Here is a 17,473-nt window from a genome sequence, read left to right as displayed (position 1 = left end):
TTGTTTTATTAGGCCTTATGCATATTTTTGGAAATTACATGGTTATTGAATACTTATAAATTATGAAGTTTATACATTTAAAAAACAAACCAACCCTCAAACTTCTACATGTCTGCTACTGGAACTAAATAATACTCCAACATGGATGGATATTTCTCCAAAAGTTGCTAACATCCACACCTACACCTTCTGCAACTGGTTTTGGGCTTCTAAGGCTTCCAAAATGCTATCTATCCATCTGCAAATACCAAACCATATTCAGAACAACATAGATATCAGATGAGGTAGAATGTAATCGAATATCACACAGTACTAGCATAGCTTTGCTCCCATAAAAGTACCACTTCGTAGCATGTCGATAGGGTTGAGAAAAAACACCACATAGATAAATAGAACCAACCACAAATAATCATTAAACTGGAATAAGTTCAGAACTGAAGCAAAACAACGATTTGGAGAAGGAATGCTTTTGCCCAAGGGTCCTAGACGAGTTTCCTCCTATTTAGTAAGCGTAAACTATCTATTTGACCTTGGCAAGAAAGCGTAAACTCTGTATTTGACCTTGTACACATGTAATATATGATGGCCAGTATATGATATTTCGGTCCAGATTAATACTCTTGGCTGCAGTAACTTCGACATATGATAGTAATACTACTAGATAGCTCTGATTTGATATATGCTCATAATTTGTACAATGGGACCAAGTACAAGCCTACAAGGGTCATGGCATTTTCACAGAATGTCACATCAAAACAGCAGACATACCCTTCAATGCCTGGATTAGCAGGGAAGAATATATTCTTCATCCCCAACTTTTTAGCTACCAAAGCAGTTGTTTCCCCAATGCACGCAACGGCATTATCCCACTGTTGATCTTCTGGTATTAAGCTGACCCAAGCACTGTAGAGAATTACATCACATATGCATAAGGTAAATAGGTAAACAAGATTTAAAGGGATCAATTAGAGGCACTCCAAGAAATTACATATTTAGGAGAACAGAAGGTTACCGAAGTGCAGAAGGTGATGCTACAGCTATAACAGGAGCAACAAGCGCCTGATCTAAAACCATTTGATCCACATTACTAACAGGTTCCTACATGAAATACTCAAAACAATTCAAGATAATCCAACTAATTAAAGCATAAATGTTTCGTTTTAAATTAGTATAGTATGATATATCAAGACTCGTAGCAAGTGTAATTTGCCACCTTGCTTTTCCTGAGCCAAGATATATTACACCTCCACATGCATGAGAAAATAATTAAATAAATATACAGAACTCAATTTGAATATATTGCAGCTCATCCTAACAACTGGATCCAACCCAACACCTTCAAATTATTATGAGAGTGTTCTGCCAAGTAGAAGTATTTGTTCATAACCTTCAAAAGCCTTCTAGACTTCCTCCTAACTCTCATAAAATAAAGTTAAACTGAAATGGGACATGAAGAATTGATTGTCTTGGGCACATTTTCCCTTCTCTTTTGGCAGTTCATCAAATTACTTATCCACCTAGAATAAAGTCCAACTCTACAAGACTTGAGGTATATTAGTAATGTTATACGGTTGAATTCTTATAATTAAAATTATCAATAAGAACAGATATATGGTCTAGAGCAGATATCATCTGCTCTCCGCCAGTGCAGAGAAGTGTGATCTACACAATACAAAGCCCTACATGAGTAATAATAGGGAAAAGCAGAAAACTCTTTGAACAGCTTGGACAAACAATTCTCTAATCCAAGACAATCTAAAAGATTGCATTCTTTTGCTCGCTGCATTTCTGGCCACTAAGGCACTAACAATAACTAAATGGCATAAAACTAATATAACACAAATATCATACCGTAGTATACGTGTTTACTCTCATAACCTCAAATCCACGCTTTGCAAGTCCTTCCTCTAAATTGAAAGCCATACAGTTAGTTGTTAGTTTAGAACACTCTATAAAAAGAGGTTTTATAAGTATCGAAAATCCAATACTAACTTCAGTCTGTATCGATTTTTGATGTTGATTACATATTTCAAGTACCGCAAAGCAGATGATATACTCTAACAGCATCAGCCACTTTCACTGAAATTATTTTTGTTTTCAAACGTCAATCTTATCATTCTACCATCTGCAACTACTTTGTATTTATCCTTATTATAGAAAATGGCAATATATATCTCCAGAGAAGTGAATTCAACAAGTTCCATGTGTCCTCTTGGATTTCATATTAACAAAATTTGCATGTGGCAGATATTTTAATAAATTACAAGCACAAAAATAGAGGAGGAGGAGCACAATACCAGCTGCAGACCTGAAACAACAAGAACTCAAATGCTCTTAATGACATGCATTTACATGAACGTCAGATAAAGTTAAGCATTTGTTCTACATATCTAGATCAACTTCAACTATTTAAACTCAGAACATCAATTAATCAATTCCATGTTACATAATACTGCTTTTTCAACAATTTTTTTGTTCCCTTGTAGGTAATCTGTAAATATCATTGTGAAAAAGCAAGAATGATAGGGAAGGAAACTCATAATTTCAGAACTCACCAATCTCATTGCTAGCTTTTGCCGAGGCAGGGTACAAAACAGTGCAACTTGCATTTCCAAGTTTTGGAAGCTCAGCTGCCAAAACCTTGCCAATAGCTGAAATTAAAAATGAAATTACTTAGCTTCAATCCCTCAATGTGACTGGTATAGAAGCTGGTTAATGACTCAGTCAAATATGGAAGAATATTACACACTGAACACAGGCATTCACATATAAGCACCCTCACCCTCTTTAGTTGTTACTTATATTGCAGAAATCAGAAACTAGCTTAAAACACCTTTGGATGGTACAAAAGCTACATTCAGAATTTCTTTTAGAGAAGGCCCGAGTTTCCCAAATACACTTGATGTACCAGCTCCCACAACTCCAACCCTAACATTTGGAGTTCCTGCAGCTCTGGAGATCAAAGAGAAAAGCTACAAAATCAGCCAACAGGATATCAACAGAATCCGTCGATAGCAATTTAATAAGAGACTCAATGTTAGATATTAATTCCTGCAACTTAGAAGAGAAAATCTCAAGGTTTCTTTCCCTCCCTTGTTTCCATAATTAGCCGATTTAGACAACCTAGCCATACTGGATGGACATTGGTTCTACTGAAAATAAAACTAGGGAGACAAGCACACTTGCAAAAGTAAAAAAAGTCAACTTGAGTATTTCTAAGCAAATGCCAAGAAAGCTCCAGCCATGGAGATTTGGAGCCAAACCAGGATTCATGTTTTGGACCATGAGATGCATGATAACGAGAACGGAAATGTCCACCACTTCTATAGAGATTAGAGATGAGAACTGAAATGTATGTCCAAGAAAAATGATGGTCGAATCATCTCCTCAATGTAAAACTTGAAAATCACTTAAAAGACTTGCGGATCGTCATTTGAAATATGATCTTAATTGCATTGGCAACCCACAGATCACTAAGTGATTATACCAAGCGCTTAGAAATAATAATATGATATCTTAAAGTCCTGATAAGGTAGCTGAACCTTACGTCCAAGCATCAAGAAAAACAGTGCCAGCTTCAGGTGAGGTTATGATGATCCAATCAAATGAATTACCTGAAGCATAATGAAAAATCAGATAGAAAGTACAAATATATAACTAAATTCTTTTATATATTCAAGGAAACAGTGAAAAAGAACAACACAATTTGATTTGATCTAAAAATGCAGAGAGAGAGAGAACAGGTCATCTAGAACATTAACTTAAGTTTTTAGGAGATGAATAAACATCCAATAGTCCCTCGCACACACATCCATTGATCATCTCTCCAGAACATAGGACATACTAATTCACAAGTTGCGTGAGAGCTGCTACAGTAAGAATGATCACAACACCATTCTAGAAAAATTATGGGAATGACTACCCAAGAAACATCACTTTTATCCAATGGTTCATTTTATTTTATTTTCTTAGGTGGAATCATTTGGAGAGCTTAAAGGATGCCAATGTCGAACAATATCACTTGTTCCAAAAGAAAAGTAACGAAAGGGCAATGCAATGACACGTACTTTGCTTGTATATGACATACAAAATGCAATCCTTTCCATCAACTATCACTTAAAAGAAAACGACAAGCCGTGTAATCATGTACTCCATCTTACTGCGTAGTAAAGAAGAAAGCTTGTCAAAACCAGGCAACTGAGTATGCTGAACAAGAGGAAGCTCAAGACAATTAATGCCGCGATTTGCCTGAAAGATGACAAACATTACAGCTTCAGACCATTGTTCTATGATAATTTGCTTGAAAGAGTCTGTTCATTCAGAAAAGGCTAACTCGTCCCCTGTCATAATATTCACAGATTAGCTAGCCAAATTGAATAGTTATTAATTACATTCGGTAATTAAAAAATGATAGTAGTTCAGAATTATAGGTCGAACATACGCATACATTATAAAGAAAATGATGGTTGCACCTTAATTTAACATAACAAGTATTCCAAACAAGAAAATAACACTCATAATACTATTATTATCATAATCATTTGCCTAAAATGATTGACATTGCAATCAATACGCTAAAACATAAAATTATTGCATACTTACAAGAAATCGAGCAAATATCCTTTTAACTGAGAATATACATTCAAGTGCAGAATACAACGGAAATTCCCAACCTTCGAAGAGGTTTGAAAAAACTGATTAGTGTAATTGGTAGAGGAAGGATAGAATTACCAAAGCGTCAACAAGTCTGCCATTTTTGCCGAGCTCTCTTGTGACAACAACTTTGGGATTTGAAAGAGATGTAGAAGCTGAAACCGTCACGACATTTGTGAGTTTAAGGAAAATTCTTCTGTTGTTGAACTGGCAAGATGAAAAGGAAGACGAATACGAAAACGCAGACCACCGATGTGGAGAGATCGGAGAGAAATTGGTGAGAGCCATCACTTCAAGTTCGAGTGCAGTCGGCTCAGATTTTTTTTTTGTTTTATGCTAAAATCCGTTTGTGGAATGGATACGACGTAGTTTTAGTCCAAATATGAGCGATTATGTTTTTCTGTAAACCGAATTAACGTTATTCAGATTTACTCCTATTTTGTGTTTAATTATTTCCATCTAGTTTTAGTAGAGGAATGATAGGCTAGTTCTTAGGTGAGCACCACTCTCGTTTAACGTATATTTAATGTTGTTCGTTTTAATTTATATATTTAGTTTGATTTTAATATATTTAAAAATATTATTGAAATTTTTAATTTCACAAAACTCATAAAAATCAAAACTCGATTTATTCTTTTTTCGATAATTTCAAATAAATAATAAAATAACAAACAAGCTTTAATTTTTATGGATTCTGTGAAATTAAAAATTTCAATAATACGAGAGTGATGCTCGCATAAGGAGCTCACATAAGGTATGTAACATATTATTTCTTAATTTTAGTAATAACGATGTATGTTTTAATGCGAAATTAACAAAATAAGATAAATATATATAAAAAATTAATTGAAGTATTATTAGCTAAAAATTAAATTCAACTCATTTGAGAGAGAAATTTACCATAGACATATAAAAATATACTCAACTTTACTATTTTTCATGGACAGGAGAAGTACAAAAATAATTTTATAATACTAACAAAATAGAGCTATGAAAAAAATGAACATGATGACATTTGCACATAAATATGGAAGTTGAAGAAGTTGTATATGGATGTCTCTCTTGTAATACAATGTACATGTTCAGGGCATTTCCGTAGAACCATATGAACCATAAGAATTCAATAAGACATGATTGGTACACAAATTTGATTTCCTACTCTTTCCCGAGCAGTATTGATCCTAAACACTGAGCTTCGGATGGAAATCTGAGTTGATGAATGGCTTTGTGAACTCATCTACGCAAGCCATCCGTATACGTTCAGGAGTTGCCGGATTATCCAGAGGAAACCAATCACTAAGACCAGCCTCCGCCCTCGCAGCTATGATAGCATCCTTGATCGCGAAGAATACAGCCGAAGCCAGAAAGAAGGGAGGCTCTCCCACAGCTTTGGATGAGTGGATTGCCTTAGGATTAGGGGCACCCTAATAAACATGGGTCCGCAATGTTAACAAAAAAATATTATACATGTATTATGAATCCATAAAAAAAACGCACACATAGCGAGAGGGAGTATAAGAGAGAGGAAAAAATATTTAATTAACTAATCATCACTACCTTAATTCATGTGCCAAAACAGAAATGTCTCAACTAGGCCGGAACGGAGGGAGTATAAGTGTGAGGAAAAAATATTTAATTAACTAATCATCACCCCCTTAATTCATGTGCCAAAATAGAAATGTCTCAACTAGGCCGGAAAGGAGGGAGTATAAAAGAGAGGAAAAAATATTTAATTAACTAATCATCACTCCCTTAATTCATGTGCCAAAATAGAAATGTCTCAACTAGGCCGGAACGGAGGGAGTATAAGAGAGGAAAAAATATTTAACTAACTAATCACCACTCCCTTAATTCATGTGCCAAAATAGAAATGTCTCAACTAGGCCAAATTTGGAGGGAGTATAAGAGAGAGGAAAACACTTGCAAGGTGACAAACTTGCTTATTTAGAAAATATTTGAGAAAGCTGAAGCCTATCATGACAGTTTCCAAATATTGCAGATAGAAATTTATTAACACCTTTGGCCAGCAGTAACTAATACCCAAGGAGGCTGAAAAAGGAGTTAGAATGTTTACCTTAAGGAGGGAGATACTGAATTTCAATGGGACGTCATCCATGGATGGAATCTTGTAGCTTCCAGGACCACAAGTGTACAGACATCCTGCTGGTAACCACTTATGAGCAGCATCACCCCATTTTAGCTCTTCCAAAGCCACCCATCCAAGACCTTGTATAAATGCCCCTTCAATCTGTCGTAAAGGTCAAAATGAATTCTGTAAGTGAGAAAAAGCTGATTTTTTATTGGATAGCAGGCAATAATGAGAATAGAGGAAATAGATAGTATAGTTGTAGGCAATGATGACTACATTATTCCGCAGATTATCATTCCAGTATCCACAGCATTAGAGTTCAAATTAACAGTCTCCTAATTTCAATAGTATTAACTCAGTTTAAAGTATAAGAGATCGGCCAAATCATGTTGAGCGTCCAACACGCCCAAGGCTAGGAAATGATTGGAAGAAAGGTAGAGGTATTCAATGGAAGACCTTGAAATTACTGAGCTTATCTAGGTTATTAAATGCTGATCTCCAAGGACTAACTATCCCACTATGAGTCTAGCTCTGCCCTGGAAGAGTAGGTGAATTAATATATGTTCTTGTCACAAAAGCATCCCACTCTAGGTAAGAGATTATTTGCTTTATTTTGTTCAAGGATGGAGCTAAACATGAATGTTGTTCCGGTCGGAACTTCCTACAAGTGTACAACCACAAGTTGGATGATGTCCCAGAAAGGTGTTGTGCTCTGAAATACTTTTGGAAAGCTTCTCTACGCCTGTCACAAGGATTCATTTTTTTCTTTTTATGGGTCAAAGTGGTAAGTTTCTGATATGTTTTATCTGGCGTCCAAGTCATATGATTTCAAGGTGCATCACATCGGCTCCTGTTGCCGACAAGTCCATTTCCACGTCAGTTAGAGACGGTTTAATTTAATTTTGTTTTTAGGGCATCATGTTCCAGACCAGAATGTTTTAGAGAAAAAGATGAATTGATGCATTGATTGCATAACAAACACTAAGGAAAAAATTATCAAATTAAATGAGTGCCCCCCAACCTTTTTTTTGAGAGAAATTATACAAATAACAGAACCATTGATGAGCGAATCTAGAAATTCAAGATGTCATTGATGAACTTTATACAAAGAAGCAGGGAACATACCTGTCCAACATCAATAGCTGGATTCAGCGGAAATCCAAGATCCAAAATCACATCTGCCTGTCTTGTATGGAAGTCTCCAGTTAATGTGTCAATTTCAACCTCAGCAAGTGCTGCCCCATAAGTGAAGTACCTGAATGGATTCCCTTTACCAGCTCCCCAATCAAAGCCAATATCAGGAGTTTTATAAAATCCATGAGCAGAAAGGTCTATCCGCTCCATGTAGCATGCACTGACGAGCTGATAATGAAAGTAAACACTTGATGTTATTGACTGAAACTAATTAATCCGTCATCATAAATAAAATCCTGTATGACGAATCTTGCAAAATGTATATTTCAGAATCAGAGTATACATAGCATATAGAGACGACAGGCATATATCCAGCTATTAACAAGGAATTAGAAGATGAAACAAGTGGAAATTCAAAGCTTAAAATGCAGAACTTTGTGTCTTCACTACCCCTATATTCAGTTTGCAGCAGCCTCCAGTTTGTCACGCTTAGCCCCATCAATAGTTCTTCCAAACACAGTTAGATGCCAAAACAGCATCAGCATGTATTGGAAATAGATTTTTGTAGATTTATAAAATATTGATTGGGATATCATGGCGAAGAAAGGCACAACACAGGGTTGCTAGATTTTGTGTCAAGGCTGAGTGCATAGCTATGGCTCACACTGTTACTAAGATGATTGGGGTAAACAATCTGCTAAAGGAATGGGGGTTCACTTGCACTGAACCTTTGCATTTGTGAGATGTTTATTTTGTTATTTGGGTATGATTTCACTCTAACATCAAAGACTATGATAAAGTGCACCAAATATATATCCTTCACATCATGTCCAATATCCTTTTCCTGAGTTTCGTACTTATTCTTTTCTGGTTTCTTCATTTCATCGAATTTATTGAAGATGCTGGAGTTCCACTGAAGATATTTTATTATATTATAGGCTGAATGAGATCATTTTAGGCTATTATGGAATCTTATATAACTATAAGGATTTTATGATTCATACAGAAGAAACTTTTAATTGAATGGATCTTCATGATCATTTTTACTATTAATTTTGCAATTCCAATCGATGTTTCAACATGCCAGCATACACCATTAGAATGACAATTTTCTAACAATAAAAACACATCAGTTTTCTTGATTTCGCCTTTCGGGAACAGAACAGAAAAACAGATCTCATAAATTTTAGTAATCTGCAAGGCAGTGGAAGTTGCAGTAATGAAACTCACTAAAAAAAACAGCAAAACTATTACCTCGGAAAATGAAACAAAACTGTGTTTTGATGATATAGGTTCCATGCGTGCTTTTATTTGCTCACATGCATCTAAAACTGCAGCACCATATATATCAGAACTTGCAGAAGCAGCCGTTGGTGATGCATTTGGAACCTAATTAAGGCAGGTATACAAGAAATTTTTTTGAGTCCACACAAAAAATGGTGAATCACGTACTTAAATGCAGGACGTGTCAAAATTATGGCATGAGGACATTAGGAGAAAAAGAGATATATACCCCCGAAAAAACCAATACAAATAAGTTACAAATTAGGCACCCGGCATCACTCAAATGTGCAACTTGCAGGTAGCAATTCTGGCAACATTGGTCATAACCACATCTTTAGAATGACCAAGAATCAGAAAATGCATATTCACCTTATCTGTACTTGTCTCTGATATAAATACAGAGCTCAGCGGAATGTCGAAAGAAGACGCAGCCACCTGTGCCACTTTTGTATGCAACCCCTGTCCCATCTCAACGCCCCCATGTGTGACTAGCACAGTTCCATCTGTGTAAACGTGGACAAGCGCACCTGCCTAGGACCCACAATCATACAAACGAATCAAACTCACCACCGGAAGTTCAATAGGTTGAAGACTCTATGAGTATACAACAAAAGACTACCTGATTCATAAATTTTGCAGTAAAAGATATGCCAAATTTTGTTGGGATAATAGCTACTCCACGCTTCTTCCATCTATTATGAGTATTGAACAGCTTGGCTTCTTGTTGAACAGCAAGAAAGTCTGAGGATGTCTTGAGTTGATTCCAGAGACGCTCCAGGGTGCAGTTTTCAATTTTTTGACCATAATGCAACACCGAACCATCTCTCTGAAAATTCACCTCCTGCAAAACAGTAAAGAGAACAGATATATGAATATATAAATAAATAAATACATTTATATATCATAAGAAAATAATAAACAATGACACTGGACACTGCTTCGAGATAAAACATTTACCCTGATCACTTCCGGGCTTTTCTTCAGTTCCATTGATATCCTTTGAATCCAATTTTCAGCAATCAGCATACCTTGTGGACCACCAAATCCTCGGAAAGCAGTATTACTAGGAAAATTTGTGAAGCAGACCTTTCCTTTGACCCTAACATTAGGAATCTCATAAACATTGTCAGAATGGAACATGGCACGTTCAAGCACCGCAAGTGAGAGATCAAGTGAGTTTCCTCCATTGTTGAAGATCTCAAGATCCAAAGCAAGTATCTTTCCGTCTTTCGTAAAACCAACCTACAAAATGTATTTCCACAGAGTAACTTAACCAAAAATAACTAAACTAAATGAAGAATCATCAGTCAAAACATGTTCTCGTTAGTAAGAGAAGCACATTAAAGAGATTGTACCATAACCCTCTAGATCTTCCTACCACACAGAAAGACAAGTACCCCCCCCCCCCAACCCCCAGCAGAAAAACAAAACCACAATAAAAGCAGCTTCAGATGTTGAGGACTTCACCTAGTGCAATTTACCTGAAGCAATCAAGATGCAAATTCTACATGATGATATCAGGAATGCGAAAACTGTAATCCTTAACCATTCACAGAAATAAGGTATACCTTATACTTCCCAAGAAAGCTATGGCGTTGTCCTGTTATCATCATGTCAATATCCCTATCTAGTGTAAGCTTTACTGGACGATTTAGTAAATAAGATGGAGTGGCAGCCACGGCAGCAAGGAAAGCAGACCTTGTTTCTTTCCCTCCAAATCCACCACCGACTCTTTTAATCTTGCATACCACTTTTGACATCGGAAGACCAAGAACACGGGCAACATACTGTTGATGCTTCTTAGGGGCCTGGAAGAAATTCAGAACTTTAGCATAGACTTAGAAGGTCAATTTTTTCTACATTCATTTTGTAAAACAGACAAAAAAACAAGAAAAAAAAGTGCAAGGGAAGCAGAGGCATGGCAAAAGAAGAATATAAAAATACTATCGAGTGCATCAGTCTGAACATGATGCATACACAATCATGCCAAGATTGTAAATTCACATGAAATCACTGCCAATTGAGGTAATAGTACCAAATTAATAAAATTGAATAGGGTGATCTGGCAGGGGCCAAAATAAGGTAAGCCGCTTGTTCTAAGAATGTGGAATTCATTTTGCAATGATCTCCAAACACTTATGATTGTTAATAGAACATTGGAAGCATTTTATGAGTGAGTATTCTCTCAAATGAGTATGTATATCTCCTGCCACAATTAAAGCTTGCGCATGGCAAGAAGACTAAAGGAAAACTCCATCAAATTCAAAGGCCACACGCGAAACATGCATCAGTCGTCAAATTCAGGTTAGTGAACTCACTTGAGTAGATGAGATCATATGAACTTCATTTCCACCATCAACAGTCCAAACTAAAGTGCTATTTGGCTCCAAGTAGAAATGTTCCTGACCACCAACCTGAACCTCTCCTTCTATTATTTTATCACACTGTGTTGATGAGAAACAGTGGTCCACATCACCTTTCCTCAGGCACCTTTCAGTTTCAGGGTGGAAACTGTTAGCTGCAATGGCTTCTTCAATAGATAAGACTGCTGGTAGTTCTTCATATTGAATATGGACTTTCCGAGCAGCGAGCTTTGCATTTTCGTGTGTATCAGCCACAACCACCCCAATAACCTGAAAGGTAATGATTCTGCAACCTAAGAATTTGATGACTGCAAATGAGCGGACAGAAAATTAAAAGTAAAAACAGTAGTTGGCCTATTTTTTCTGCGAAGATTTCATTTCAGTAACAACATTCTATTGTGCTAGACCATGTATCTGGGATACTAAAGTAATTCCATCTTATAGATTTAGCATCTAACTTTTTTGTTTAGCAAGCATCTAGTTTACTGACTTAAACCTTCTAATATGATATTGCTTCATGATTTTCTGGATAACATATAGTACTACCTCTATATCCCTTCTATGAAATTGCTATCTCCAACACCAGTGAATAAGCTAGTTTATTGTAATTACGTAGTCGCAATCACTAGTACATACTATTGTAGAGGTCATGTATAGTTAGGTTTCCTTGTTTATCTAATTATTTCAGGATTAGATTTGTAACCTAGTTCTCTGCTATCCCTGAAGGCATTTGGTTTTGAGTGTTAAGGCATGATTGATAAATAATCCAACTTAATAAATGTTTGGTTAGGCCACTTACTGACACAGCACAGCCACATACCCAAACTGGTGAAGAAAATGTTTCCCAGCCATAGAAGAAATTGGATATTTACCTGACCCACACACGTGACTACTTCTGAAGCAAAAAGTTCTTCGTCCACAACAACTGGTCCAACCATATTGATCCCTGGCACATGTTTTGCAAAAAATATTCCTGCGAACCCCGGAGAAAATTGTGCCACACTATCATCAATCGCAAGTATACGTGCATGAGGCTTCTTGCTCAATATCAATGCAGCATGTAAGCCATTAGGAGGCATAGGAACATCATCTGTATACTCTGCCTCTCCTGTAACCTGCCATCAGATAACACTTGGTTTGACTTCAGCAGAAAAAAAGGGGCTGGCCAGAGGAAGCAGAATGTCAATTTATTTTCAAGTACCACAGCTGGTTTTATTTTGCTTTTAACTTTTTTTGTGAATAATTGACAAAACAATTACTTATTATTGATTTGAAGTATAGAGAGTGGACAAGATATACACCCTGATACATAACAAAGTAAAACAGATAGTCCACTATAGCTAGAGTCGGTCTCTGTACCAGCTCCTGATAGTGAATGCCTGAAATCATTATGTTTTGGACCCATAAAGCTACTCACTCCAAAACAATGAAAACAAATGGTAGATAAAATCATGGATGTCACAAACACAGAACATGAGGTCAGGAAAATGATAATGTTCATAATCGTCATGGTGCCATTTGCGTTGGGAGCGAGGACAGAAATAGAAAAGGACGTCTATCAACCATTTCTTTTAGATAAAGACTCTTCTAGAATGCGTTATGAGAAAGTTGCAGCATCCGAGTGGTACCATCCCATCTCTCTCTTAGATGCTGATGCAAAATCCAGTTATTGAAGTACTGAAAACTACATATATGCATCTTCGATCACGTGCTGTATATATATATATATATACACACACATATATATGACAAACATTAACCCCAAACAAACAATTGAAAACAAGCTGCAGGTGGCACACTTCTTGAATATAAAAACACTACGTAACAGTCTAAATTATGCAATAGAAACCTGCAGCCTTGAAGAAAGATGTACTTCAGGAGCACCAACAGCAGTCCCACGCCTTACGATTTCATAATCTTGTCTTCCTATAGTAGAAGGAGAGTGAAAAGATTTTACTGTGGAAAGATAAGATGCTGGTACTGCTCCGTTGAACCCTGGCAATCCATCCATCTGGTGAGACACCCACAAGAAATACTTGAAGAAAAAACTCAGGATTAAAGATCTTCGAAACTCCACCATCCCCCCTGGAGCCTCATCCTTCAGGATAATGTCCTTCTCTAGTACTTCTAAAGAACCATGATACAACTCCTTGTTCCAATGCTTCCCTAGCAGAAATTTCTTGGTTTCAATTGCAGAAATAGAATAAGGAGCAACACCCCCATAAACAATTGATGCATCAGAAACTATCCATTTCTGGTCTTTCTTTAAAAGACAGGCACGCATTCCAGCATTCACAATAGCTATGTCATCATCTCGCCTATGAGCTTGCTTAAATGCTTTCACAAATTCAAATCGAGAGTTCCAAGGGAGAAAAACAAAAAGAAGGATCTCATTACTTGCCAGATCAACTTTACGATAATCCAGGAAAAAATATTCTGCTGCACATATCCTTATGTTTCCTTTACAATCAGAAATGTGAAACTTTGCTCCAGCAGCCATCCATAGAGGGTTGAGGTCTGATATAGGACTTGCTGTACAGATATTTCCACCAACAGATGCAACATTTCTTATTTGTGTCCCAGCAAACCATTTTAACTGTTCAATGATGGCTCTGCAAGATGAAGTTTGAAAAGAAGCACGCTGGTCTATAACTAATTTTAGTACTTTGACTAGTTCAGAAAGTTTAACTGCTGCACCAATCTCCAACCCCTCATCTTTTATGTTCAATATATTAAGTTCAGGCACGTGAGCAATATGGACAAGAATTGGATAATGGAAATTTTTAAGCCTTGTTTCAACTCCCACCTCGGTGTTACCAACAACTAATTTGGCATTCGGGTATCTTGTTTTTATATCAAATACATGCTGAAGGCTTAGTGGACGATGCCACTTGAGGCCATTAGACCCAGTCAAATATAAAGCAGTTGATTTCCTCATTAGGAGCTCTGGGGGGAAAATAAGTTCTTTACTAGTGTATGCAGCTCCATCAGTATCACTGTAAGAGATTGGCTTTAGAATGTCACTGCTACAGCTTCTTATTGTGGTAGTTCCTTCAGCATCCTTAATATTCTGCCCACATGAACATGGTTTACCTGTTGATGGGCAAACAAACTCACTGCTCGAAAGGCCTAAGGATGGAGTTGTGTACAAGGCATCATCTGTTCTCGCAAATACACGGAAAGCATCAATTATCGGCCTATAACCCGTGCATCGACATAAATTTCCTGCAAGATTTTCTTTGATGTCCTCTTCTGTGGGTGGGTTTTTAGAAGACCTTAGTAGGGCATACATGGACATAACAAAACCAGGGGTGCAAAAACCACATTGTGAACCATGTGAATTTGCTAATGATTCCTGCGCCAGGAACAAGTGTATCACAATAGATGTCTACAAAGTATGTCATGGAGTAAATCCATCACAAGTATGAAATTAGATAACCTTGTCCTTGGTACAAAATGTATATGAGCTGGTACTTGAGCAAATAGCAAATAACATGAATTTACATGATGTCGCACAGTACATCTGCTTAAGAAGAAATCCTTGTGCAACATCAAGTAAATTCATGTTATCAGGAAGCAAATAGCAAAGAAACCAGGAAGCAAATGTGTGTCTACTTAAGAAGAAATCCTTATGTCTTAAAGGCTCCTTAAAGGTATTGCTTCCCTAAGAGAAGTATGTGAGAGTTACCAAATCTATCTTTTGAATGCAAGGTCAATCAAAGTACCCTTTGTGAACAGTATAACTAAATTCCATAGATTGTAATGTTGGGGAAAACTTGGAACAAAAATCTACTGGTAAGTGTTTTTCTATCTCAGCATGTCCGAGTTTAATCAAAAAGAGAAATGGTCTGTTTATTGCAACTTAAACCTAGAGCAACTGTGATAACATGACCAAAAAGTCTAAAAATGGAAGTTTGCCTACTTTCTGCACAATGACAGTGGCTAAGAAAATGGAAGAGGAGAAAGCTACAAAATGTTGCCACACTGTTATATTACAACTCCATATTTATTGTTCTCCTTAATTTTTATGTATGATCAACACACAGATATAGGGAGTCTATCCATTGACATGGAGAAGTAAGTCCATATTCAAAATTTAAGGTCATTGTACAAAGAGATAGAAACAAAAATGAAAGACAGAAAGCAGATTTACATCCAAGTTAAGTTAACTACTAACCGAGTTATAAAATTGAAGGAAATACACAAAACTTGCAATATCAGCAATGTTATAATTTTAAAGTTGAGCATCAATCAGACTATAACTATAATTTCTATTATCATTGATGAAATAAGGATTCTACCTGTATTGGATGTAACCCAGATCTGCAACTACCAATGCCCTCAACTGTAATTACATGCATTCCTTCGACGGAATACAAAGGAGCCAAGCATGCATTAATAGCAAGATGCCTGGAATTTGTCAAGATATGAATATTAAGAGTAATTCCTGCTCCTTTTATAATTAATTACCTAAAAATAACAAAAATATTGGCATGTAGGCCAAAAGCAACATCACCGGAGAGAACATGTTCAGATGAAGTCCAAAAGCTACCAATGAAGAGACTGATATGTATAACATTATATTATTAATATTTACAGAGTATTGTGCAAATGAAAGTCAGAACAGGCCAAGTTGAGAAAGACTTCATGGCTCTGAAGTAACAAGATATTTGAGCCTGAACCGCACAGCAGAGAGTAGAGGTGAAGCATATACAATATGATAATTACATGTCATCATTGACGTGTTAGTCACAACAATGATCAGTTCATCCAACTTCGTTTTATATCTGGATATTCATAAAAATTGGAGTCATACAAGTCTTGTTATTATCGTTGTAAGAAAGCCTATAAATATGTATTGAAGATTAACTCAAATGCACGCTCACTCACACCAGAGAGAGAGAGAGAGAGACTCACACACATTTCTTCAAGTTTTGGTCAAGATAGGAAATCATCACCGTGCATGCTCCACAACCTCCTTCACCACAACCAAGTTTTGTACCAGTGAGGCCGGTATCTGCATTACAGATGACAAAACACAAGACACGCCCGTGGCATAAGTCAAAACACACATTGTATCTTCCCATAAGCATCAAACATGTAGTCCTTTTATCTTCGTACTCTTTCTTTTCCCTCCCAAACTTGTTCTTTTTGCAAAGTTTTATTGAGTATTTAGAGTAACCCATCATACATGTTTCTACTCTCTAAGCTAAGCAATCGGAGCATGAACTTAAAACATGCTTTCCCTATTACTGACAAGCGAAATCAATTTCGATTCACTTCGATCAAAATCATCGTATACAACAGTTAGAGCTGGAAGTTAAAATGGAGAAAGTAGCAGAAGAGTTGTGTCACCTCGGAGATATTCGAGAAGGGTGAAGTGAGCCAAGCCATCGGGCAAAACTCGACGGACTCCATTAACGTAGAGAATCGGTTGATTTGATTCGGATTCTGCGTCAACTCTATCCAATTCGTTCTCTCTAAGCAAAGACCCCATCTCTCTGCTCCTTCCCGATCTTGCTCTATCCTCTTAAATGTATGGGATAATCAAATGACGAGTCGGTGCTTGCAATGGAAAGGCGGTAGGAGATGACAGTAGAAAGCTTGCTTACGTAATTGACAAATTTGGAACAATCCAATTACACCGTAATCAAGCTCCATTATTACTAATTTATAAGTTAGCAACTAATAGTAGGCCTGCCATATTGAGCATAACTTGATAATTAAACCAATTTTTAATCTAAAACGCGAATCTTACTACCTATCCGAAGCACCAGTGATACAATCCTTTCCGGATTGGATTGACACGGTACAATAACGATACATATCATAATATAACAATCAAACAATAATGACACAAAAGGATTAATATTATATTTACACAATTAAAACCTTATAACCTATGAAATAAATATAATGATTCAAGGAATTGTTACAAAATCGACAATTG

At 36.6% G+C, this 17,473-nt stretch overlaps 2 protein-coding genes across 3 annotated transcripts; both read right to left on the bottom strand.

The window, feature by feature from the left end:
* Positions 1-24: 24 nt before the first annotated feature.
* LOC121792709 (uroporphyrinogen-III synthase, chloroplastic-like) lies at positions 25-5,008 on the bottom strand. Its single transcript, XM_042190764.1, has 9 exons — positions 4,732-5,008; positions 4,161-4,248; positions 3,548-3,614; positions 2,834-2,952; positions 2,556-2,651; positions 1,852-1,907; positions 1,013-1,098; positions 769-903; positions 25-238 (listed from the first exon to the last, which is right to left on the bottom strand). The coding sequence occupies exons 1-9, from the start codon at positions 4,939-4,941 to the stop codon at positions 181-183; spliced, it is 915 nt and encodes a 304-aa protein (XP_042046698.1). The 5' UTR covers positions 4,942-5,008; the 3' UTR covers positions 25-180.
* Positions 5,009-5,642: 634 nt separating this feature from the next.
* Positions 5,643-17,223, bottom strand: LOC121792706 (xanthine dehydrogenase 1-like). Of its 2 annotated transcripts, XM_042190760.1 has the most exons (14): positions 16,879-17,223; positions 16,441-16,540; positions 15,825-15,933; positions 13,373-14,878; positions 12,396-12,638; positions 11,479-11,793; positions 10,729-10,968; positions 10,118-10,402; positions 9,780-10,001; positions 9,530-9,691; positions 9,131-9,265; positions 7,868-8,104; positions 6,728-6,901; positions 5,643-6,077 (listed from the first exon to the last, which is right to left on the bottom strand). In XM_042190760.1, exons 1-14 carry the CDS (start codon positions 17,018-17,020, stop codon positions 5,835-5,837), a joined length of 4,113 nt encoding a protein of 1,370 aa, XP_042046694.1. In that variant the 5' UTR covers positions 17,021-17,223; the 3' UTR covers positions 5,643-5,834. The 2 variants fall into 2 exon arrangements, with proteins under 2 accessions (XP_042046694.1, XP_042046695.1); XM_042190761.1 differs by lacking the exon at positions 16,879-17,223 and having other exon boundaries at positions 16,445-16,540.
* Between the last annotated feature and the right edge of the window lie 250 nt (positions 17,224-17,473).

Source organism: Salvia splendens, chromosome 2, assembly GCF_004379255.2.
Source record: "Salvia splendens isolate huo1 chromosome 2, SspV2, whole genome shotgun sequence".
NCBI lineage: Eukaryota > Viridiplantae > Streptophyta > Magnoliopsida > Lamiales > Lamiaceae > Salvia > Salvia splendens.
Note: the sequence above shows the minus strand (reverse complement) of the source record. Positions and strands in the feature narration are given on the sequence as shown.